Consider the following 26,116-nt stretch of genomic DNA (forward strand, 5'->3'; position numbering starts at 1 on the left):
GAGAGTGCTCTTGAGTAAAGGACTCGGACATTAAACACAAGGAAAGAAAAGTAGTGTTTAACTCATAATGAAAATGAAATTTCTGGCAGCTGCAAGGACCAGTCACCTAAATTAGAAGTAAAATGCAAAGTCTCACCTTGGAAAACTTCCAACCTCAAAAATTAATCTGGTCTGAGACAACGACTATCAAGAGATGTACTTTAAGGCACAGCAGCATCACACCTTCTGCACATTTCAATGTACAAAGTTCTCGAAGGAATATGAAAGAGAACCCAAAATTTTGCACCTACCTCTGAGCAATCAGAGAGCTGTTTTATCTCCAGAAATTTGCCCTTCTTCAAGCTATCATTTGCAGAGTACTATTTCCTCACTGTTACTATACATCAAGGATTGCTTCACTACATGTGCTTCCCCACTCAGAATTTTTCAAGAACTGGAAATATACTTTCCCAATGTTTGTATAATAGGGTTTCTCACTGACTCATAGGCTGTTCAGTGACTGTACTTGCCTTTGCCAGCTCTCAAAGACTTACACCTATAGGAAGTGTACTTTCAAAACTCATCATCCTGTCTAGCTCTTGCACACACAAAAACTCAAAACTGAGTCAACCCTTATCTGCTGAGTGCTGCCAGACAGTAGCTTCAGTTAGGAAACTTGAAGAAAAATCGGGGCATGGGAAGACACTTCACAATTTAAGTATTAATAATAAAATGGTTTTTCAAATGCCAGCAATACAAGGGCAGAGGCAGAATCTCAGTATGGTTTTGGGGTTTTTACATAAAATCACTCCAACAGACACAATCAGTTTACAGACACCTGAATATGGTGCTGGCATCTTTATCCATCTAACAAGCTCAATTTTCATTGCCATGTATTGAGAAATCTTCTGGTGCTATAAATCACCATACAGACAGCCAAACCAGCTGGCTGTTTCAACCAACCAAGCCATTCATACAGTGCTGGATTTCCCACCACTATTCTGCCAGCTGATGCTGCAGGGCAGCTGAAGCTGTTGCTTCAGCTGCTCTCAGGAACAGGAGAATCAGACTGAGAACAAAGGGACAATCAAACAGCTATCTGCAAGAGCAGTTCATCACATTCTAACTAATACTTTCCCCAGATTTTCTGACATATCGATAGATCCCCATTCTTCTGCTACATCTGTCTGGAGTGCACAAAAACTAGAGCTTGCCCACAGCAGCTGCAATTATTCTCCTAAGAATAACACCCATTTTACTTCACTGGCTGAAAGGGTCCATCCCTGGATATTGCTGCTAGCTGTTTCTCTTCATTATATACAAACTAATTCAGTATCACACATTGATTGAGACAGCTGGTCATTTTTCCCTGAAGAGAAGTAAATCTCATTGTGCACATACCCAAAGGAATCCGCACATACGTGGCCTGGGCTTTATAGGCTGCTGTGTCCCACTGGATGCTGTTCAAGCAAGCAGGGGAAACCAGATGCTCAGCAGGGAAAACCAGATTCCTCATTACACCATACACGTGGATACTCAAGCAAGCGTCACTTATCCTTCTGCTGCAACTTTTTACTTCTATAACATTGCTTGGAAGGACAAAAAACTGCCTTTGCTCCAAAATAATTCAGGCTGCCAGCAAAGGCTCTGTCCTCCAAGCTGGGAGAGTGGCTCTTTCCTTTCCCTGCTCTGTTTTTAATCCCCCACTGTTATTCCCAAGGAAGACCAGTGTCTACACACTGTGGTCTGACACATTAGGACCAGAAAAATATGAGGCCTTGGTCAACACTGGTGCACATTAATCCCATTAAGACACGTGGGGGTAGAATCTGTTTCTATTGCTGGTGTGACAGGATTTTACTTTGGTGATGAGGTGCACCTGACTGGAAATGAGTGGAAGAAACACCCTAATGTGACTGGTCCAGAATTCCCATGAATTTTGGGGATGGAATTCCTCCAAAGTGGGCAGTTTAAAGACCCAAAGAAATTCAATAGCTTGAAATAGCTGCTGTAGCAACAGAGAGCATTAAGCAGTTGAACACCTTGCCTGGACTGTCAGAAAACCCCTCTGCAGTAGGACTCCTGAAAGTGACTGAACAACAGGTGCCAATTGCCACCATGACCGTGCACCGCCGGCAGTACCGGACAAATCGAGATGCTGTGATCCCCATCCACAAAATGATCCGTGATCTAGAGAGCCAAGGGGTGGTCAGCAAGAGCCACTCACCCTTCAACAGTCCTATCTGGCCTGTGCAGAAATCTGATGGAGAATAGAGACTGACTGTGGACTATCAAGCATTGAATGAAGTGACTCCACCGCTGAGCGCTGCCGTGCCGGACATGCTGGAACTCCAGTACGAGCTGGAGTCCAAGGCAGCAAGGTGGTATGCCACCAGTGACATTGCAAATGCATTCTTCTCCATTCCTTTGGCAGCAGAGTGCAGGCCTCAGTTTGCTTTCACCTGGAGAGGCATGCAGTACACCTGGAACTGACTGGCCCAGGGGTGGAAGCACAGCCTCACCATCTGCCACGGACTGATCCAGGCTGCACTGGAAAGGGGTGAGGCTCCAGAACATTTGCAGTACATCGATGACATCATTGTGTGGGGGAACACAGCAATGGAGGTGTTTGAGAAAGGAGAGAAGATCATCCAGATTTTACTGGGAGCTGGTTTCGCCATTAAAAAGAGCAAAGTCAAAGGACCTGCCCGAGAGATCCAGTTCCTGGGAGTGAAGTGGCAGGATGGACGGCGCCAGATCCCCACTGAAGTCATCAATAAGATCACTGCAATGTCTCCACCAACAAGCAAGAAGGAAACACAAGCTTTCCTAGGTGCCATAGGCTTTTGGAGAATGCACATCCCTGAGTACAGCCAGATTGTGAGCCCTCTCTACCTGGCCACTCACAAGAAGAACGATTTCCACTGGGGCCCTGAACAGCAGCAAGCAGTCTCTCCTAATGACAAAATATGACAGCCCATTCTAAATCCTACTTTCCTAAGTTAGTATGTGAAATTATGTCAAAGTCTGTTTTCCAATTTTTCTCAAGTAAACCAAGCTCTCTAAAAAAAAAAGCCACCTCTTTTGCCTTTATCAGGCTTTGCCCTCAACTGAAGTTGCTGAATACTTTGAGCATATTCCAACAAATAAGATTTACACCCCCCTGAGTACTTGGATTTCATTTTGAATTGATCATTCTCAAATGAACTCCAAGCATTGCAAAAGCAGAGTGAACTGGCATTAAGTCCAGTTCCTTGCACCACCAGCCATAACAGAATTTCCTTATCTTCAGATGATCTCACAAATCCACCATAGAACAAACTCCTACTAATCAAAAAGTGTTACATGTGAAGAAGAGGTGGAGCGTTCAAATATTTTGAAAGGTATATAATTCAATTTCTATCAACCAGCCATCAGTGCCCAGACAATAGTCCAAATGGAACTGTGCAATTTCTTTTAAGAATGACAAGCTGTAAAGACACATGCATCTGCAGATATGGATAAAACAAAGAAACTACTAAATTAAACTAAATATGAACTGAAGTATAACATATTTCCCCAGTTTATATTGTGAAATAGAAAGAAACAAATAAAGGAACTAACAGATACTGTAGTGAATAGGTCAAATAATTAATATGGTCATATTTTATAATTAGAAAACTCAAGTCTCGCTAGTTAAAAACATGTATTTCTGAAATGGTGTCAACTAGTGAATATGAAAATTCTATATCCGGATACATTAAGTAATTTCCAGAAGAAAGTGCTTCACACTGAAACACCCAGACCCATTTTGCTCTGATTTCAGAATGTTGTCTTCAGTTAAAACACTGGCATGTGTCACAGTGCACACAACACCAGCTGCTCCCACCTTTTAAACACATTTCCATGCATCCCCATGTAAGTGAACTGAGATTTTGCCCTGCAATTTCCCCATTTTAGAATAATGATTATACCCTTTAGCTAACCAAGAACAATTAAGCCTGTCTGGATGAGCAAAATGACCACATTCTGCAGTCTCAACCTCAGTGAGAATTCCCTGTCAAAACATATTTCTTTGCCCATTAACTAGCAGGCTTTAACCACTTCATCCAACAGCCCTCAAGTAAGGTCCCAGGGTAATGTGCCTAACATTTCTTAATCTTCAATCTCAAAGCATGCTTTAGGTATTGACAAATGCACTCTGTGTTTAAAAAGTTCACCACATACCAAAGATAATACGAAACAAAGAACACTCCTGAAAAAACACTTGACAACAACTCAAAATGAAAAATAAGCTTAGAACCAATGCTCGTCCCAGTGTTATATTTGACTTACTCTTCTCCTCCACATAGAACGGCAAGAACTCAGGCAAGTATTCTTTTATTAATATGTCCTCTCATGTTCCTGGAACTTTGCTTCAATATATTGAATATTTTTTTTATCTTTAAGTGAGCTGCAAGCCACCAAATACAATTCATTACAGCACAGATTGTCTTAAGAGATGCTTCACACTAGCCCTGCCTGTGTTACTCCAGCGCTGAATGCAATTCATGTAGTCAACAAATAATTATGCAAAAGCATGTTACAGCAGTACTTTACTGACAAGAGCAATGTTGCTAGAATAAATACAGAGTATCTTGCAGCCCAATGGTGAGGAGCTTGCAATTTACTGCCCATCCATATTGAACTTTCTACATAATCACTGATCTCTAGGGCATGAGTAATAGCTTTATTTCTCACACAGATAGCTCTAATTTTGGAAAATCTTTTTTTCCCTCTGTAACTATTTATAAAATAAAATGCACATTTCCAGAAAAATCTCTTTCAGATTAACCATGCCAAGACTTTGGAACTTAAAACTTATGTTGAACTAGCATCAACCAAGTATTTAAACCTGTTACCTAATAAACAATACTTCTTCCACAAGAAGTACACATTTAGAATCAGCCAATGCAAGTTGCAACAATGGAAATTCTGGCAATACAAAGGAGAAAGAGTTTACAGCAAGGGTGGTGAAATGCAGGACAGCTAGCAAGGCTGCAAAATCTCCATCTTTGAAGATATACAAAACTCAGAGAGAACGGGCCCTGAGCTACCTGATCTCACTTGGAAATTGCAGCCTTGCTTTGAGCAAAAGTTAAAACAAGGTAATCTCCTAAATTATTATTTAAATCCATGACAACATAGGGGATGCCCACAGCCGCATGGGAATTTTACCCACACCCAATGTCTTACTATGTGCATGATGATTTTTCACCTTACAGAAGGAGAACAGGCCTGGATTCAGACATAAAATCTCTGTACCTGAGGTATGATAGACTGCACTGCTTGAAAAGGAAGCCACCCATCAGTTAAGATCACTGTTAATCTGAATAAACTCTCACTGCTAAATAACTGCATTTATGTGCCCTGTATATGGGTTAGCTGAGATGGAGTTAGCTTTCCCCACAACAGCCCCCCCAGTGCTGTGCTTTGCATTGGTGGCTGGAAAGGTGTTGATAACACACCTGTCTGTGCTGGCACAGCATCAGCACCCATTCTCCAACACTTCACCCCTCCCACACCAGCAGTAGGCTGGGGATAGGCAAAATCTTGGGAAGGGACATACCCAGGACATCTGACTCCCACTGACCAAAGAGACATTCCATACTCTAGGATGTTTGGGATGTCTGCCTATATAAAAGCTAACAAAAGGAGGAGGAAGCAGGGACATTCATTATTTCCAGGGTTTGTCTTGCAGAGCAGCTACTACATGTGCTGAAGCTCTGTTTCCTGGGGAGTGTCTGAACATCACCTGATGAAGGAAAGAAGAGCATAAAACTTTTGCATGCAGGCAACATTTCACTTTTGCTTTGGTAAACTGCCTTGTCTCAACCTATGGATTGTTTTCCATCTTATTTTGTCTCCCCAGGCCAGCTGAGAAGAGGGAGTGATAGAGTGGCTTGCTGAGCACCTGGTGTGCAGCCAAGGTCAATCCACCAGAGTCCCAACAGCAGAACTCCAGCTATGGGAATGACAGCAGAACCACTGGTGACAACAAAGACAACCAACAAAAAAAACCCAAAAACATAGCAGTTTCATTCATTCATCTTTTAAAAATGAACAGAAAGAAATTATTTTAAGATCTTCATTTCAGTTATGAACTGACTTTGAATAATGAATGCCTATTTTCCTCTGAAGTGATTGTGCTATTCATGGTGCTAGTAAGCAAACAACTCAGAGAAAACTCCTCCTGAACCCATACTATTTAACTCATTTTTAAATAATTTCCCAATGAGGTAAGTGCAACTCAAATATTACAGCAGCAATGAGAGAAAAAAAAAGCCAATCTGAAGATTCTTTCATAAGCAAATCCAAAACTAAGAAAACTCAAATCAGTTTCTCAGACAGACTGCTTAAGATCTTTTACTCCTCAATCTCAGAAACACAGGTATAAGATATTATTTAAACAAGCTAAACTTAATGCAAGAAACCATTTCCCATAAACTAATTTCAAATTTTAAACACATGTCAAAAGAAAAATATGTCCTCTATAAAATGTTCTGCTGACTTTGAAAAAAAAATCTGTATAAATTAGCACATATGAGCAGCAATTTCTCATGAATGATAATACAACCAAACTAAATCCAATAAATATGATGGGAGAAAAAAAATGCAAGCAACATAGTTATTGCTTATCTGAAAGAAAAGTATGTTAGGATAAATAGGAATTTTATTTTCTCTTGGTGACACAGTAGCAGTAGCACTTTCAAAGTCCCATCACCAATGCCCAGTACAGTTTCAGTACTTCAATTGCTTTTTTAAATAAAGATGAGGTTATTTCCAAAATACTGCCAAGAGTAGCTACTTTTCCATTTAAAGGATCCATCTACTGTTCCTTTAACTGTGAGTGTCCCAAAATTACTCATGCTGCATCCTCTTCCCCACTGCCTCGAGTCCACCAGCTGAGTCTAGCACTGCTCATCACACTTTATTATAATTAAAAGTTTATTATAATTAAAAGTTCATGAAAGCAAGAAGCATCTCTAATATTTATTTGAATGGTGCCTAGTACACACTTTCAGGCTGTGAGAAATATGTTTTAATTACTGCATTATCAAACTGGGGAAAAAATCCCACCTGTTAACAAGAAATAGTGTAAGCTGATGATAGAAATTAACAGTTGATGGACACATGCTTTCTGTAGGTGAGTTTTCACCATAAGAGAACATTAAGGGCAAGACACTCAAATAACTACAAACTCTTCTGAGGAAGTACATCAATACTACAACTTAGAAAGTTTTAAAGTGTTTAAATCCAGATAATTAGCTGGCACGATGACGAAAAAAACAACTGGCAGCCAATTCAGCAGAACATGCAGGAAGATACAAGACTCTACATCTAAATTTAAATTTAAATACCTCTTTATTGCTCCTGGAAGATCTAAACTGAATGGAATTCGATACGAGGATGCCAAAGTGTCATCCACAGCCTTGCTTATTTCCTGCAGCTCCCTTAAAGAAATGCAGCCAAGTAAAGCAGCCAGTTCACAATCCTGTAACTGAATAAGCCTATCTTGTTCTTCAATTTCTCTTCTCAGCTGTTGATCTTTTCCTTCTAATATGGCCAGTCTTGTTCGGAGATCTTCAATTTCTTTCTGCATAGAACAGAAACCAAAGTTTACTATGAATCCTATAAAAGAAACCCATTTGCCCCTAAGAAAAAACAGTACAAGTGTCAGAAGTAGTGTGAACTATTTTTTTCCAGTTTAGCAAACATTAAATAAGACATCCTCTTGCTGACACAGCAAATTCTTATGTCAGATGTATTCAGAAACTCTAGTGCTTCTAGCAGTCTGAAACTCACCTCCTCCATTTCAGCACCACATTTCACACTCCTCTTCCAACACCTACTGTCAGTCCCCCTTCACTTTTAAAATACATAGGTATTTCCCAAGTTCACAAGCTAAGAACTTCCACCAAAAAGCAAATGTTGGATCACCCATGGCAACAGTCTTGTTCTACAGACTGGTAGCTAAACTGAATGAACATTTATCCTGCAGAATATCCCTAAAATGGCTTGTCTAATAGTTCCAATCTGACACGAAGCACAGGATGCAAGCATAGAATCACTATCTAACCAGCCCTTCTGATAATTAACATTTCATTTTAACTAAAAGTACAAACTCCTTCCCTTGACTTAAAATGCAAAGAACTTCAACCTCAGTTGCACTCACTTTTCCAGAAGTTCAAATTGTGTGTGTTATGATATTGATGTTTCTTTCAAGAGCAAAATACAATTTTTAGAATTCTATATAGAACTGTAGAATCATTAACACTGGAAAAGAGCTCCAAGATCATTGTGTCCAACCTTTGACCAAACAGCACCAAGTGCTACGTCAAGTAATTTCTTTGCCATTTCCAGGGATGGTGACTTTTCCATCTCCTTGGGCAGCCTGCTCCAAAGCCTGACCACCCTTTCAGTGAATAAACTCCTCATATCCAATCTTAGTCTCCCCTGGTACAGCTTGAGGCTGCTTCCACTTGTCCTGTCACTTGTTACCTGGGAGAAGAGACCAACCTGGCTACAACATCCTTTCAGGTAAAGAGTGATAAGGTCACTCCAGACTAAACACTCCCAGCTCCCTCAGCTGCTCCTCACCAGACTTGTGCTCCAGACCCTTCACCCTCTCTGGACATGCTCACATCTTTCCTGAAGTGAGCAGACCAAAATAAAAAATAAACTTTATGAATTTATACATCATCCTTGCACAGGTTTTTCCTTGAAAGCTCAACAGACAGCTTGCATCCCAGGAAGCAGCACTTATTGAAGGAATCTGGGTTGCTGAGGTTAAGCTGTCATCAAACTAGATGAATGTCATACTGGAGTATTTGATTCTATTCCCACATTTCTTACTGTCTCTGTGAAACTCTGGAAGCCATTTAAACTATTATCTCAACCCATGGCCACAGACCATATGTTCATCAATTCTATACAACCTGCAAGAGATCTCTGACATGGTATCTTAAAGGCTCTCAACAGAAATCAAAGCTCAATATCAAACTCTGATCACATTCAGTCCAACTAAAAACAAAAATGAAAATCAAAGAGCCAGAAACCCAAAACCAAATCTTTAATAAGTAAATAACTAGGTATTTTAAAAATGACTTTAGAAACACCATATGGCTTTTTATGGCAATTCACTTCCCCATTCTGCATCTGAGCAAATGGCAGTAACACCCAAAATGGTGTCGCAGAGATAAAATTAAGTGGCTTTGGATCACTAAGTTGCCATGTGGATTAATACTATTAAAAGAGCCCACAAATTAATAAATTCATATTCAAAAGAAGGTTTGAGTGGCATACAGTAAAAGGGTTCTGGGGTCAAATACTGAGTAATGAAGATAAAATGGTATTCTGAATATCTGAACAGACACTTCAGCTATGTATGAGGTAGAGATCTGGGGGGGAGGGGAAAGTCATACTTCAATATTATAGACTCTTATAAAACATATTTACTATGCACAGATAACAGATCAGCATTTCTTTGCTTTTTTAGAGCTTTACTTCATAACCTTAACATAATTTTAATGCTTTCAATGTAATTTATATGAAGTTTAGTTCACTAATTTTGTTAACAAATATATTTTCAAGATTGCTGCACTGTAACCACATTTTCAAGTATTATTTGGAACAAGAAGAAATGGTACTGGCATACTCAAAGGTTCACTAGCTCCAAAATTTCAACTTACAATAGTCCTGCATGCTAGGTTTTAGATATAGCAAGGAGAGACTGGTGTGGCCCATGTTTCAACCCACAGGAATTTGTCAAGGACAGAAAGGTCAGCAGACCAAAAACACCAGTTTTGTTTCTTTCAGTCTCAAATTAGGCTTTTAGTGTGCACAAAGGACAATTTTGTCTCTGTGTTACTGGCTTGGGAATACTGCCAAAATCTTAATAGGCCCTACTTAATACAGAAACCTCCATATTCTGTACAAATGTAGTAATTGCAATCACTGCAATAAACAACCTACATGGGAACAGAAAGGAAGATGAACGAGATCTGGTTTTACAATCACACTTTTAGTTCTGAAATGTACAACATAAATAGATAGCAGAAGCACACAATCTGCATTCACAGAAAGAAAGCTGCTCTGCTCAGGAATAGTTCACAGGCATTCTTGTGAGCACGGAAATTTTAATCAGTAAACTGGAATTCTCTCACATTCTTTTCCAGAAATGCCAAGAAGTCTTTAGTGTGCTCTTGGTCAGCCTCCAGAGACACAAAAAGAGCCTAAAGTCTCAGCATGGAGTAGTAGTTGATATTCATCTCACTAAACATAAACTGGAGTTTTACTTTGCAGATTTGAGTTTAAACTGGGATTTCCAACACAGCAGCTAATCAGTACTGACTGTGTATCTCTAGCTTCATTTTTGGACTGATGGTCTCCATGAAGTAGAGATTGCAGCAAAAACATTTATACATAAACTATAGATCCTGCCACAATTTTAAAATCCCTGAAGACAAACACAAAACCAACAGGACAGAGGGCAGAGAAAAAAATAAAATAAAGTGAGGCTGAGGGACGTTTTAAAAAAATTACTTTTGATCATGCAAGATTTTGGGCAGGAGTAATCTCTAGAGGTTCCTGGCTACAAACAATCACCATAGATCAGCCTTCCCCAGAACCTTGAATCCCTGGTAATTTTGGTAAAATTCTAATAAATAACATGTCTATATAATGGTGTGGTTAATTTTCCCCTAGAATAGCTATAGAAGAATAAAGATTCAGCTTGAGCAAGTGTAAAAATTAGCTGTTGTGGCATCTTAAGTACAGCAGTTTTCAGTTCAGTGTCTTGAGATGGCTCTTGAATATCTATATTAAAAAAGATTTCTGCATACTGATAATGCTGAACTATATTATGTCTCCTCTTACTGGTTGATGAAATAAGCCTAAAAAATGCAAAGGCCGTGAGTAGGATAAAAAAGGCATTTTTTCACCTAAGTACAATTTTGCACATAAAATGTTTTTCTCTATTTCTTTGAGGATTTTTATACATATAAATTTATGTGTGTGCACACACAGAGATTACTATGCTATTGGATCCACCAAAGGAATGAAAATATCACAAAAAAAGATTACAAGCCAAGACCACAGAGAAAAAAATGAAAACTAGGTCTACTAGCTCTCTAAGGTACCACATCACTGAGCGTGATCACCAAGTCTTAAAAACACATAACTAGACAGTACATTGAGATTTCTGAAGGATGGTAAAAAGAAAAAGCTAAAATTTGCTTAAAAGATTTGCAGACTTAAAATTGGACTCATGCCATCTTGAAACATTCCATTTGCCAAACTATCACGTTGTGACATCACATGTCATTGAAAAGCTATTGTTAGCAAATGCTGACTGCTCCGTGATGATTCCTTCATCCTTATGAAAAGCATCAATCATCTTTGAGGAATAAAAGCTGGTAAATCATGTATTTATAGTAAATTCTAACCGGAAACGGATGAAAACTTCTTGTCTTCAAATAAAAACTTCTGAAGATCAGTGTAACATTAAAATGTCAAATTATAACAAAGAGCAGCTTACAAAGATAATGAGGAAAGTTTAAGCATGCACACAAGCCACCAAACCTTCCAGCTCTGCGTTTCTGTAATGAGATTAACAGAACTCCTGTGGCTGCCATCTCCAATCATCACTTAGATTATCAACTGGACTCCAGCCAAGGCTCTAATTACTACACAGAAGCAAAGTCGCTATTACAATAAATTTATTTAATTCTGTGTGACAGCTTACAAGGTTTTCCCCACACAGCACTGGCTCTCATACCCAGCTCTGCAGCCCTGTTACCTGTAAACGTTTCTGTTCTTGAAAAAGCTGGTTTCGTTTGGTGGCCGAAACCTGCGTCCTCTCCTGGGAAGTTGATCTCAGAACTCCGTGCTCTTTTTCATGACAAAGACCATTTTCTTCGTGTCTAACCCTTTGAAAAAGACACAACCAAAGGTAAACATTAGTGGTTTTCACGAGTTTCAGTGTCTCAAGCAGATCAGAATGCTGAATGTTGCCTTTGGAGTGATAACACTCCACCACCAGAATGATTACATTTCGAACACATACAGTTAGAGAACAAGAGATGTTTCTTCCTTGGCATAGCTTCCTTTATTATCTCAAACATTTACACTGTTTCTACAACACGATGAAGAAAGAAAATGAAAAGCTTCTATAGCTTCAGGCTTCCCCCAGCTTTATCGTATTTCAGAAATTTATCCATCACTGCCTTGAAAGAGACAAAACTATGGCATGTAGTTTCTATCAATACAGAGAAAAATCTCTTAGACAGAAGTTTAGAAACTTGCCAAAGTCATTTTTGCAGCTTCTGTCAGCTTTTGGAGACTACATTAGAGATCATCTGGAGTGTTTGTTCCACAATGCCAGATTTTAGTTCTCTCTTGCACAGTGAGTTCTTTCAAAATCATAATCAGTGAGCTTCCTCCCAGTCATCTGTACAACCTTCAATTGTAAATCTTTGCATGACTGGACTCCAAGGTAATCAGCACATTATGTTAAGCATCAATTCCACAACCAGCTTCTCAAAATGCACCTGCAAGCAATGCAAATCCATTTTGCCTCTCATGTTCCCTCGCAAGGGCATATGCACTTGTAAAGGGCAAATGCATTTGTGTCCACCTCTAGAGATGTGTGCGTGCATCTCCACATAAAGAGTACAGATTCATTTCAGTATCTTCTTTAAAAAGTGCTGTGTCTCAAAGTGCTTTGAGGCATGATTTCCCACTGTAATCTTGCAAAGCAAATACATCCATGCCACATATAAAACATGCATCATAAGTCTGGTTTAAGCATGATTAATCACACAGTTATGATCTCCATGCACAGGTGTTTAACAAGTGTGCAAAAGAAGAGGTTTTCATCTACTCTGCAGGACCAGCAAAAGACACACATGCTTTACTCCCTCTTTGTGGGTTGCAGAATGTACTGAAAAAGCAAAAAAAAGTTTCAGCACTAACATAGGTATCATTAAGCAAGACAGACATAATGACAGTGTAACTGCATTTCTGTATTAACAGCATGCACCAAAGAGACATCCCTGTTAAAAGGTGCTAGGGCATCACTGTGCCTTACAATCATTACAGGTTCCTGTGACTCCAATCAACCACACTTGCCAGCAGCTCTGAAGCCATCTTCTTCAAGCTGGAGCTACATCATTCCTAGAGAGGTATGTAATAAATTTCCAAGTGGCTGATCAAAATTTAGAAAAAAAAAATCATTATAAACATTTATAATGTTTATTTAGTTTATTTTCAGAACCTTCTTGGAAATTCCATGTGTATCTGTCTGCTTGGTACTGTTGGAAGATAAACAAGATCTCTTTGATCTCACCAAGTCTAATTGCACAATCACAGTATTTGTTGTTCCTGAACTAAACATAACCAACTGGCTCCCACCACATGCCCCCCATATTCTGTGTCAACATCAAATGCATTCATTTAAAAACTCATCTCATAATTTAACCAAGTGAAACAAAACTGGGGCATGAACTTCAGCTTCATATTTTAAATAAGCTGCCATACATACTTTTCTTACAAAAAGATGAGATTGACTCAGCTACAGTAAAATTGCAATGATCTGGTCTTCTGAGGCTAGTCTGGTCATTTTTTAATTTTTTTTCACTTGGAAAGTTAAAAAGTCTTCCAATTCCAAATTAAAACAAAAACTGAAGACTACAAATTTTCCTTGAGGAAGCAGTTATGTTTTCCACTGTACTATCTAAAAATAGTACAGTTTCTGCTAGAACAGAAAGAACTTAAATCCTTGTATAGAAGACAAAGGGTACTGTTGCTGTATCAGTAAGTCAGACCACAGAAAAAGCAGTGTAAAAGGCTACAAGAATCAAGCAAGTAAGTAAAAGGGTGTCACAACAAAGTTGAACTTAAGCTCAAAGAAAGGATTGTGCACAAGGCAGAAAAGGGAAGAGGATCTGACCCTGAAGAATGGCGCTGCTCAAACCTGTGCAAAGAGAAGAGTTACAGATCTAATCATCCAAAGAACAGGAACACTTTAATAAATACATTATAACATCTATTTCATATATAAAAGCATCATATATACATTATACAGGACAAAAATAAACTCTGAGGGATGCTTTAGTCACTCAATTTCTATGACAAACAAGACAATACTACCTCTAATGCCAAAATCATTGTTACAAATTAATACATAGACCAAACACATCTTAATGACAAAATAGAGAATGGTGTATCCTAGTCTTTAGGAAATGGTAAAACAGCCTCTTAGAGCCTCAGAAGGTAGAAGAAAACAGCTCTGAAGGAGTGCAGCTTCTTTTTAACCTCCTTCATTACTAGATGCTATAAATAGAGGCCAAAAATTCCTTCAAATTCTCCAATTTCACAAAAAAAAAATCGTTATCTGTACTGATTTTATCTAATTTTCATGCCTATCAAAAATTACACATGAAGGTATTGACTAGCACACTGCAACCTTTATATTAACAAGTTGTCAGAAAACAAAAGGGTTCTCTTCTTTCATTTGTGCTATTGCATTTGAGAATAGCTTTCAATACTTAGAAAGTATCCATTTATAACAACAGTAACTAGAGGTAAGGATGAAGACAGACCAAGAAAGAGACTATTTTTTTTTTCCTAAGCTATCCCTCTTGGGCCATCCAAAACATCTTGCATTCCTCCCATCTTTAAAGCTGTCCCTTCAAGACAAGGTTTAGAATTTATTTCTATGACTTTGTACAGCGATGAGCTCAATATTGCTATCTAAGAAGTGGCACACAAAAGGAAGCTCCTGAAGATCTATTCATATCAAAAAATAATCTGGTTTTTGCTTTATATTTAAATATCCTTTCATAGCCTGAAAGGGAGCATCAGAATTAACTCCCCAGGGAAGCTTTGCCCAAGCTGCGCTGCTGCTGTATGCTCAAGCTGCTGTGTCAAGGATTCAATCCCATTCCCACTCAACATCAGTGAGAAACCTTCCATTTCATTTCCCAGTTCATCATGGGCAATATTTTTTAGGGTAATTCTGAAAGAATTGTAGAAAGGAAAAAAAAAGGGGGGTGCAGGGTGGGATTTTCATAAACAAGTTCCATAAGAATATGTTAGAGTGTCATTAAAACTCTTTATTATAATTATTCATAAGTTGTATTCTGCATTTTGAGAAAAAGAGAAGCATTATTTTACACAATAATAAATCAGCAAACTTACCACTGATCACCAGCCCAGTGCAGTGTTGCCTGAACTTGGGTCATGAACCTATCCAAAAAACTCCTAACTGAGGGATGCCTTGATGGAAGCTGAAATTTTAAGGAATTTTTCTCCTTCTCCAGTTCTTCCAGTTTCCGTCTAAATTTATCAGCTAGAAATAAAAAAAAAAAAAAAAAAAAAAAAAAAAAAAAAAAAAAAAAAAAAGTTAAACAGTGACAAAAGGGTCATTTTACCAAAAAAGTCCTGTTTTACCTGGGGGGGAAAAACATAGTCTCTCAACAAAAAGTAAAATCCACCTCTCTGATAGTTCTTCCTCTTCTTAAAATATGTCAGCCTGTTCTGCTCAAGGACAAGTTAACAAGACTACAATGTAAAATATCAAATAACCAAGATGCCAAGCTACTTTTTTCTATGACAAGGACAAAACTGCAAGCCTCCCAGCACTTTTTAATTTCACAGGGCTCCAAAAAACTGGCTCAAAGTTATCATCCATGCTCTTCCTAGAGTAACAACTGAGAATTAAATTCTAGGAAAAAGTACTACTCTTCTATTTGTCTTAAAACTTAAGTAGCAGTTCCACATTTAAATTTTGACCTCATAAAAAAGTTGTATTGTTATTAGGTCAAGAACTGAAGAATCACATACAACATAGTAGTATACTTCAGCAGAAAATGCAAATATAGCAATTAAACAATTATCATATTCCAGGCTCTCCTGAATTATGTTCAGTTTATCATCCAAAACAAAAAATACTTACCTTCGACTTTAAATTAAAATAACAGTAGTCCCCAAGAGACTTCTTTGATTCTACCATAACCCTACACATTTCTTAGACTAACCACTCCTCTATGCAAGTTAGTTGCTTTCTGTCCCTGTATAGAAAACAAAGGAAAATCATTCTAACTACTAGTTATTAATGCAGTACATGTATCTTCTATTGTGCCACTATACCAACAAAATCACATACATGACAGTTAACAAGCCTGCTATCCAAGAAAGAACACCTTTGATGATACATTAGTCAAATTAGAGAGTTTCGAGCTAACCCACAAATGGAAAACCTTTACAGTTCAGTACTCTGCTTGTGACCTCACTGCATACAATTTAGTGTGATTAGCAATCCTTTTAACATTTTCAATACAATATGTTACTTTTAGAATAGCATCCATCTGTGCATGCTTTTTATTGCTTACTTTCTTTCCTTATCCTCTGAGAGGATTTAACACAAGAAGTTGCTTACATTCGCTGGTTTAGCAAAATCTTGCATTTTTACCATAATCCATCACTAGTATTGATCTCTATTCTGCTTCTGCAACAACAGGGTAGAATATAGACAGAGACCTTACTAGACTTGATCTTTCCCCTGTCCCAGCACACTGTTCCAGGGTGAGCTTACTTTCATGTTGTCATTGACGTGCAAAATGTCAGAAGGCCCTTGCTGAAATGATCTCCCTACCCCACATGTAACCATGTGCATACTATTCCTGCAAAGCGGTAGAGGTGAACCACACCTGTGATGCATTTCTCAGGGGCCACAGCTAAGTAGATTCAACCTATCCCAACCACTACATGGAAACTGAAATTTGAGCTGAGACTCCCAACCCCATATTTTGACCAGAAAAACATATCAGCACTTGCATGCTAATATGCCACTTGGCATTTCCAACTCAGCCATCGAAAATACCACTGTTACAAACAATAGTAAGGGCTGAAAGGGTTGGCTAGTGACCAGTGACCACTGAATGCCAAACCACATGGAAACACTTCCTTTTACTCACACCATTCTCCACTGGGCTTCCTGAGAGTTATGGCAAACCTCTATAGCTATTAAACAACGTTGTCATTGTTCTTCGACATAATTACGCTTAACTGTGTTTGTGTGTCCAGTTTCATCATTCTGCTCCTACCCCTCTTGGCCCTAGAAACACACTATTTTGGGAAGGAAAACAGATGAGGGAATGCACATGCCAATTCCTCCTCTCTCTCTCATTAAGTCTTGGCTGCATCCTACTTCATATATTCCAATCTACACAGTATTCAATTAGTTTTTACTAACAGACGTTTCTAAATAATTTGCTCCACTGGCATCCTATAAGTAATATGGCTGCTCATATCCACTTATCACTCTGCACTAAATGATTTTTTTACCCTTATAGCTTTTCAGCATTGCACTTAAGAGACTCCAGCACCACTGAGCTGAACACTGCAGCACTCAGCTTTTAGAATCCTCTCCAGGAGAGGAGATCCCTGCCATTTGACCTGGCTGATATCTTCAGTGCATGGAGAGACCCAAGTGCCTCAGTGCCAGCTGCAGAGCAGGGAACCATACAAATAAGGCTCATCTCAGTCCAGTTTTTAGTGCTGCAGCTCAAGAGAAACCTGGACCAAGCACAAGTAACGGAAAGGACCAGAAGTCTAGCTAACAGGATGTGAAAGAGGAAAATCAGCAGGGTTCCTCAGACTAGCAGAGATAAAGACTGTAGTAACTTCCAGTATACTACAAGCCAGCAAGCAGAAAAGAAAGCAGTAATACAATGTTCCCTTAGAACTTGAATCCTCAGTAACAAACCTGAGTTGCAGCAAATGATATGTGATAAGAAGTTAGATATAGTAAAGCATTAAATCCAACTGCCAGTGTTAGACAGGAATTCTCCTCCAGTGTTGGTTTTCAGGTCAGACATCTCTCAGGAATAGCTCTGGCAGAGTTTAAAGGTTGAGACCAGAAAAACCAAGTGCACTCTCCTGTTTGAACAAAGGAGAGTGCCAAATTCTGCACCTGGGATGGGGCAGCCCTGGATGAATGGATAGACTGGGGAATGAGGTGCTGGAGAGCAGTGCCATGGAAAGGGACCTGGAATCCTGGTCGATGGCAAGTTGAACCTGAGCCAGCAGTGCCCTGGCAGCCAGGAGGGGCATCCCAGTCCTGGGAGGACATCAGGCACAGCATCACCAGCCAGGCAAGGGAGGAGATTGTCTTGCACTGCTCTGAGCTGGGGCAGCCCCACCTCAAGTGCTGTGGGCAGTTTTGGGTGCCACAATGCAAGAAAGACATTGAACTGTTAGAGTGTCCAAAGGAGGGCAGTGAAGATGGTGAAGGGCCTTGAGGAGCAGCTGAGGTCAATTGGTCTGTTCAGTCTGGAGGAGACAGAGGGGAGCCCTCACTGCAGTTAGAGCTTCATTGTGAGGGGAAGAGGAGGGGCAGACATTGATCTCTTCTTCATGGTGAAAAGTGACAGGACCCAAGGGAATGGCCTGAAAGTTGTGTCAGGGGAGGTTTAGGCTGGATGTCAGGAGAAGGTTTTCACCCAGAGAGTGTCTGGGCACTGGAACAGGTTCCTCGGGGAAGCTGTCATGGTACCAAGTCTGACAGAATTCAAGAAGTGTTTGGAGAATGTTCTCAGGCACATGCTGGGTTGTCCTGTGCAGGGCCAGGAGTCAGACTTTGATGATCCTTATTCCAGCTCAGAATATTCTTTGTGATCTCTTCCACCACATTTTCTAGGATTTTTCAGTCAAGAAGCAGATACAGAAGGCCTTTGCTATTGCTAACTCATCAGATTCACAGACGTAACTTTTACTTCCATTTTAGTGTTTTAACAAGTTATTCCAACAGAGAAAAGACCTCCACAGAATCCAAGAACTCATTCACACCAAAAAAACAACCACAAGCACTCAGGTATCTCCATAGCAAAGAAAGGCTTAATACCTTCTCTATTCCATTCTTCACTTCAAAATAAGTTACTTAATGCACAGTTTACATGCCAAAAGCAAACCCCCTCCTTTGATGAAGTTCTCAAATGAACAAACTTTCAGGTACTCAACACATACTGTTTTACAGAAGCATTTAAAATGAGGTCTAATTCTCTTCACCAGCCTTTTATTTCACTGCATTCTGGTGCCAGCTTGCTGCCTTGAAGGGTCCTACAGAAACCCTAGACAAAGCTCCTACTTCAGACCAAACAATAAAAGTTAACTCTTCAATTACCCTCCACTGAGATCCATTACTGTGCAATCCATGCTGCCTGTGTACCACTCACTTTAAAGCCAGCCCACAGCACAGGACTGGAAGATGCTGACTAACTGCTGTTCTCAATTAAACAACCAGCAGTCAGAAAACAGTAGTGCCTCCAAAGATCATGCTTTGTAATAGCTTTGAGTAAAGGAAGCAATTTTCATAACTTCTAATTGACCATGTGAGAACATCTAGCTACCTTTCTACTTCTAGCCTACTCTAACGTTGGTTTTATTCCTCCAAAGAAAAAGGTTCACCTTATCAGAACTATTTATCATAATTTAAAATACATTGAAGAAAATCATCTCAGGCAGAACTTAATTTGCTATGTACTGCCTATATTTATGTTTATTTATGTCTGTGCTAATAAGTGGGAAGATAATCATGCTATTCTACAAATTGCTGGACATTAAGAAAGTGTTTCTTCAGCTAGTTCAACTAGGGAACAACATTTGATCTTGCTCCACAATTCAGCAAACAACTTCTTCCCCTTTGCCTTTGCATTCCCCCTAAATCTGCAGGCTCTAAACAAGATTTGTGTAGGATTTATAACCATAACTCACACACTGCAGCTCTAAAATAATTTTTCTTGCCTGCTAGATCCTTTGAGAAAGACAACCTCCCCACCATTCACTTTCTTAAAAACTTTGAGAGTCCAAGATGAGTGAAGTGTCTTGTATGCTCAGCACCAAAGACAGATATGTATTTTGGAAGATCCAAAGAAGTCCCAGGTTCAGAACCAAAGATGCCTCCAGCAGCCTGTATCCAAAAGTACATGCAGAAACAGGACTTTAGAGAGGAGACTAAGAACCAGGGTGCAAAGTGCCCCCTTTCTGTTCCTGAATCTTCAATGTCTGTCAGCTAAAAGACTTCCTTTCTATACATCAGAAACTTCGCTCCTCTCAGGCTATTTTGGTCTCCAAAATGCATTACAACAGAGAACACAAAAACTAAATCACGACTTATTTAAACATATACTCCATTTAGTAATTTGAGGAATCTAATGTGTACCTTGAATATGTGAGTGAAACACATCTGGAGAGTAGACTAGTAAGCAAGGTGCCTACAGCCCCAGTTACTAGCATTAGCCTCCTGCAAAAAAATAACTTGCAGGAGAAAATACAGATGAATTAATATTCAAATACGACATGTAAAGACATATACCGTGATAAGAACTGAAGGCATTCAAGCACCTGGAATACCTATTTGCTTCTACAAGGATAAATAATTATCCATTTAACATACATACAGTACCAAACATATATACAACAGAAAATAAAGATACTTGATATGTATAGAATGGAGCTTCAGATTACTGTTGGATAGTCAAACAGCCAGCCCATACCATGGGCTGGTCATCCGTATAGAGCAAACCTTTTCTACCTTCCATTCAGCCCTGCATGTAGAAAACAGCAAAATAAAGCCACTGCAAAGTCAAAGTGCACACCTGGGCAAGGGTGATTCACAAATCATGGGGCTGGGGACAAACACCACTGAAGCAACAGGAGAAGCAGAGTTATGCCTACCCTGCTGACTGTGTGGATTAACAGCAGAACATCTGCAGAGCAAAACAGTTCAGCATTGAGGCCCCCAACACCTGCATTTCGGAATTTGCACTCCCACTTTAAACTAGGTTTAGTGTAATGCTATGGATTGAAGGACTGATAATTGAACCTCTCTGGTAGCTCTACAGCACATCTTCAGACTTTGCCTCATCTGAAAGAAAACCAACCCATTGTACTACAAGACTTTTCTACAGTGCAAAGCAAAGCATAGTAAATGAGACAGTTGGGAGATTCCTTCCAAAGGCTCATGTACCTAATCTGAACTAAAATTATATTTGGGCCAGGGTCCATTAAATACATCCAGCAGTCAGTGGAAAAAGCAGTTCCTGGGAAGGCCAGTAAGCAGAGTCTAAAGCTTTCCAAACAAGGCTATAACCCCCTGGGTACCACAGCCAAACATTCATGTTCAGCTCATAAAAAGGTAGAGCAGAACACAAATGTAATTATCCCACTCACCTACCACTTAACCTTTTCCATTCCAGTCAAGAAGACAACTTAGTGCCATTCCACACTCCAGCTCTGCTCCTGAACCATCAAGACTACTTTGAGGAGCAGCAGAACAAAACTCCTGGCTGCTCAACACCCTTTGGAGTCAGGAGCTAAGGTCACAAAATTCACCCTAAAGCAGGAGGGCCAACCAAAATCTGCAGGAGCTACAACTCTGTAAATCCTTGGTTGGTGTGTATTCATCAGTTATTTCTCACTCAGTACAGATGACAAATCCTTCTAATTCCTGCCGAGATGCTTGATTGATGGTTGCCTCCAATTCTGGTGCTGTTTAAAGTTAAAAACCTAGCATGCAGAAGAGTACAAGAGAATAACTCTCCTGCATTTTCCAATAGATTCAAGGTACCAAAGTAACCAAAATACCCAGCAATGACCTGATGTAGCATTTGATGACATGAACTCCCCCTGCTGCAGTCAGCATCAGCTGCCTATCCTCAGATTCCTTCTCCTTTCCCAGCAATGAGCCCACTACACATAAATCAGGTGGGGGAGGAAAGGGAAGGAAACCTGGTACCCAGAGCAGTTCCTTCAAGAGAAGCAATGGAGATACACTCTAAGATTTCTTACGAGGGAGGACAGCTCAAGCATGCTCACTGCCTCCCTGCAAGCTCTGCATTTTCCACCCATCAGTTCATACCAATTACAACCCAGGAAATTGCTGCCTCCTTAAAACATACAACATTTCAGAATTCAGTGTACTGAACATCTGTGCTGCAGCACAGTCGGGAAGTCTGAAAGCTTTAAAATATACAAGAACAGACACTTTTTAGCTGTTATTACAAAAGGAAGCTTGACACATTGGCAGATACTTAATTTCCCTCTTCTAATTTATATTGAATTTAAGAGCATTTGTTTAGCATTGAACAAAAAGCTCATTCTTAGACATTTTAACAGATGCTTCCTCCAAAGCACACCACCAAGATTTCCACTTACAGTTTACACCTCCAGTTAACATTGGAAAAATCTATGTCCTCAGAAAGTCACTACTGCAAAGCTTGGGGCAGACATTTATCATAAATTTTGGTCAGTGCTCCCACTTCATAGAACATTCAGAGCAGCAATGTGACTGTCACTCAGATCTGTAATGTGTTCTCTGGCTCTCAATAACAACAGTTAACAGGATTTATGGGCACAGGCCATAGAACTCTATTGGTTTTGTGAAAGTGTAGGTACAGTTACTTTCAACATCAACAGGAACATAAGCAAGAAGCCACAAAGCCAGAAGGGCTTTGTCCAGCACACCTCTGGGAAATATGGGGGTTGAGAGCCTAGAAGGAAAATATCTGAGTCCTGACTTGGACAATTAATCTCTCTAGTTACTTGGCCAACATTAGAAAAATTTTGCTTTCTCATGTTTCTTTCTCCTCACCTGGCAATGATGTAGGGCAAACTGTTCTCACAGCTGTTATTTCTGGGCTGAGTTTAAGGACATCAGGACTATGTGGATAAACTTGCAATTTCCTGTAACATGACTGCCCTGAAAAGAAAGTAGTTATTTACCACTAGCATCTCACAAAGGAGCCTCCAATGGAGGTTCCAATTATAATAAGCTCAGACAATGGTGAGGGAAGAAACTCCACTCCAATAAATTTACAATCCACAAAATAAATGACAGCCAGAGGGGCAAATGGAGAGAACAGGCCCACACTCTGGGTGAAAACTAGGGGCAATAATTTCAACATACTAGAAGCAGCTTAATCTCCATTGCCCTTAATCTAACCTTTCTGAAAAACATTGAGGTCTTATAGTATCTTTAATAGCAACATTTTTAATACTAGGATCTCCATAAATATTTCACATTAGAGCATAAACTAACTACTTCTATAATTTTCTAAATGCAGGAGTAATCACATTTTTTAATGTGCCTGACAGGCATAACAGTTAGTGAAATAGTGGGCAGTTTCCTGCATGTGACAACCTTTGCAATTCATCTTTTTAACTGCCTGAAAAGTACAATTCCAAACAGTATCTATCCCTTACATTCCTTCTCTTCAGATTTGCTGCATTTGTGAATTCCTTCAAACACCACAAGAGTTCACAGACATGTGAACATTGGAGACATCATTTCTCCTTTAGCCAGTTCACAATACAAGTTAAAGTGCCCGACAGACTGAAAAGCAAACAATCAAACATTCACAAAGTTTCCAATGAAACCAAGATCTTTACATTTCCAATATGACTTCACAATAAAAATAATTTACAGTAACATCAAAAGATACATTGAAAGGGAAGAAAAAGCTGATTGCTTGTACACTTTCTTTGATAGCAAGATTATTCTGCAACAGTGCTGACAGTACTGTCACTACATATGAGATTTTAGAGAAATGAAGAAAAACTCATACCACTGACACCAGGTCAAATCTGTGTCTTTAAAAATGTCAGGTTATGCAGCACAACAGCACAGACAACTACTGTGAATAAAATTCTACTCTGAAAGATCTCACAAGACAAGGAAGCTCACAGAAATCAATGCAAAGCCCCTTGGCTTGCAATACAGCTCCCTCTTTTATTGGAGATGGTAGAAGAAAAGGTTTGGTGGATGCTTCCAATCAGTGTAGCTCATATACAAGAACTGTCAGCTGTACATTAATGTCAAATGCAGGTGACTCAATCCCAGCTCACCATGTTCTTTCCTTGCCCCAAGAATCTGTAAGCCAACATCCATCAATTTCACTGCCTCTGAATAAATGTCATGGATTGATTAGAAAATAGGTGAGCCAATTAACAGTAAACCATACAGTGCTCTACAACTAATTGTATCATATTGTGAGATACCTGTCATTTTTATAAAGTTAAATACTCCAGAAAGAAATTTCAAAATTGTATGGTCTATATCTGGGCTTTTATATCAAGGATTTTGTAACTAACGACAGACAGATTATGTTATGGGAGTTTTTCATACCAGGCTCTATTTAAGAACATATTGTGAATCTAAAGTGCTTTGTTCCAGCTGTCAAACAAAGAAAAGGATCCTTTATTATTGCCTAACCTGAATATACTGAGAACAGCCTCCTAAAGCAAACTGTTTGAAAGATTTTTTATTTTTTTTCAGAAAAGCCACAAAGTAGTAGAGATAACGTAAGCACTGTTCCACAAAGGTTTATCTTCATACTTTTAAAAGCCATGTTACAAAAAAAGCAGAACAAAGCAGCACAAAAGCTAAGGAACACCAATCAGTAGATGTAGAGTTACTTTAAGTGGAAGTTTGAAAGAAAGCAACACAGATTTTGAAGTGTGGTGTATATTAATGTTTCCCAAGGACTACAACAGGGGAAGAAATCAGCTTGCTGTTTTGCTTAAGCAACCAGCTACAGATGAACACCATCAAAACAAAATGCAATTAGGCAACATTATCTCCCTTGTGTGGCACGGCATGCTGATGAAAAGGTATAAAATACTATTTCTTATTGATTGAATATTACATAGAGAGAACTATAAAGAGAATATAAATGCATGCATGCAGCCCCAAAGCAATTGCTTTGAAAACTGCAGTGGAGAATTCTACAAAGAAGCTTGAAGCTTCTAGAAACAAAAAGGGAGAGAGAAGATAGAATAAGTCTTTGTGGTAACAGCTAAAAACAGTACATCCATTTATTATGGATGAGTACCTGGATGCCAGAATTTTACTTCTGGTCAAAGCAGTCTTTTTTGTGCCTCTCTTGCTCCCTGAATTCTCCTCCTCAAGCTCCCACAATACTGCTCAATGTTTGCTCATATTCCAGATCCCCACTCTTGAATTTAATAGTCTGCATAATCCCAAGTATATAAACCAAATTTCATTGTTTCTTCCTTATTCCCAGTGCTCTTACAAGAACTAAAACTTTAGCATCAAATTAAGCTGATAGCCTTCCCCAAGCACTCTGCACCAGTAGATGCAAAACAAAAAACCATTTTAAAACTATTTTTTAAAATAAAGGCAAATGAAAAGAAAGCAAATAAAAGATGCTAACTTAGTTCAGCCTAGACACTTCTCCAATTTCTACCATCCATCACTGTTCTAGCACGCAGAAGTTACACTCTTCTACTTCACACAGTAAAGGCCATATCCTAAGAAGTCAAGCAATAAGAAAGAATGGTTTTCACCATTTGTCATTCATTCTCAGACTATTCTGACTGTCAAAACAAAAAATAGATTCACGAATGTTAGAATTTAATAGAATCATACAACAGTTTGAGTTGGAACGGACCCTTAAGGTCATCTAGTCCAACTCAACTGCAATAATCAGGAATCCCTTCAGCTAGATCAGGTTGGTCAGAGCCCCATCCAGTCTGATTGACCTTCAATGCTGCCAGAGATGGGGCATCCATCCATCCATCCATCCATCCATCCATCCATCCATCCATCCATCCATCCATCCATCCATCCATCCATCACCTCTCTGCACAGTCTGACCCAGCGTTTCAAACACATTCATTGTAAAAAATTCTGCGTCATATCTAGTCAGATCCAGTAATTTCCACCAGGAAATTATTGCTCCAGGAATCAAAATGCAATGGCAAAGAAAACCATTTAAACACGGAATAGGTGCTGACTGTAAACATTTGGTTTCCTGTCCATATTAATCAATTCCCTCTCAGCAATTCATGAGTATGTATACACCCCAGTTTCTCTCCTCATTGTTTCTGCCCCTTGATCCTCTTCCCTTCTCACATCTTTCAATTAGAATCTGCTTCTCTAGTCTGCTTTCTCTTCCAAAAAGAGAAAAAATACATTTTTTAGCTGACTTGCACCTACAGTTTATTTAGCTTACATATACTAAATACTAAGCTCTTGTCTATTTCCTCTCTACCATCTTCAACATTGCTTTCCTAAGTCTGATTTTGGTACTAAAGT

At 39.2% G+C, this 26,116-nt stretch overlaps 1 protein-coding gene across 5 annotated transcripts in view; it reads right to left on the bottom strand.

Annotated features, from left to right (window-relative positions):
- DISC1 (DISC1 scaffold protein) overlaps window positions 1-26,116 on the bottom strand; it is a 184,977-nt gene that overhangs the window by 114,910 nt on the left and 43,951 nt on the right. For all 5 annotated transcript variants that reach the window (XR_013777150.1, XM_079330312.1, XM_079330314.1 and 2 more), the window contains exons 4-6: window positions 15,199-15,349; window positions 11,798-11,927; window positions 7,359-7,594 (exon numbers count right to left, since the gene is read on the bottom strand). Coding sequence is in view for 4 of the 5 variants with exons in the window: in XM_079330312.1 (XP_079186438.1) it covers window positions 7,359-7,594; window positions 11,798-11,927; window positions 15,199-15,349 (517 nt within the window). In the remaining variant the exon portion in view is untranslated. The remainder of the gene's footprint in view (window positions 1-7,358; window positions 7,595-11,797; window positions 11,928-15,198; window positions 15,350-26,116) is intronic.

This window comes from Erithacus rubecula (genome assembly GCF_903797595.1).
Source record: "Erithacus rubecula genome assembly, chromosome: 2".
Taxonomy (NCBI): domain Eukaryota; kingdom Metazoa; phylum Chordata; class Aves; order Passeriformes; family Muscicapidae; genus Erithacus; species Erithacus rubecula.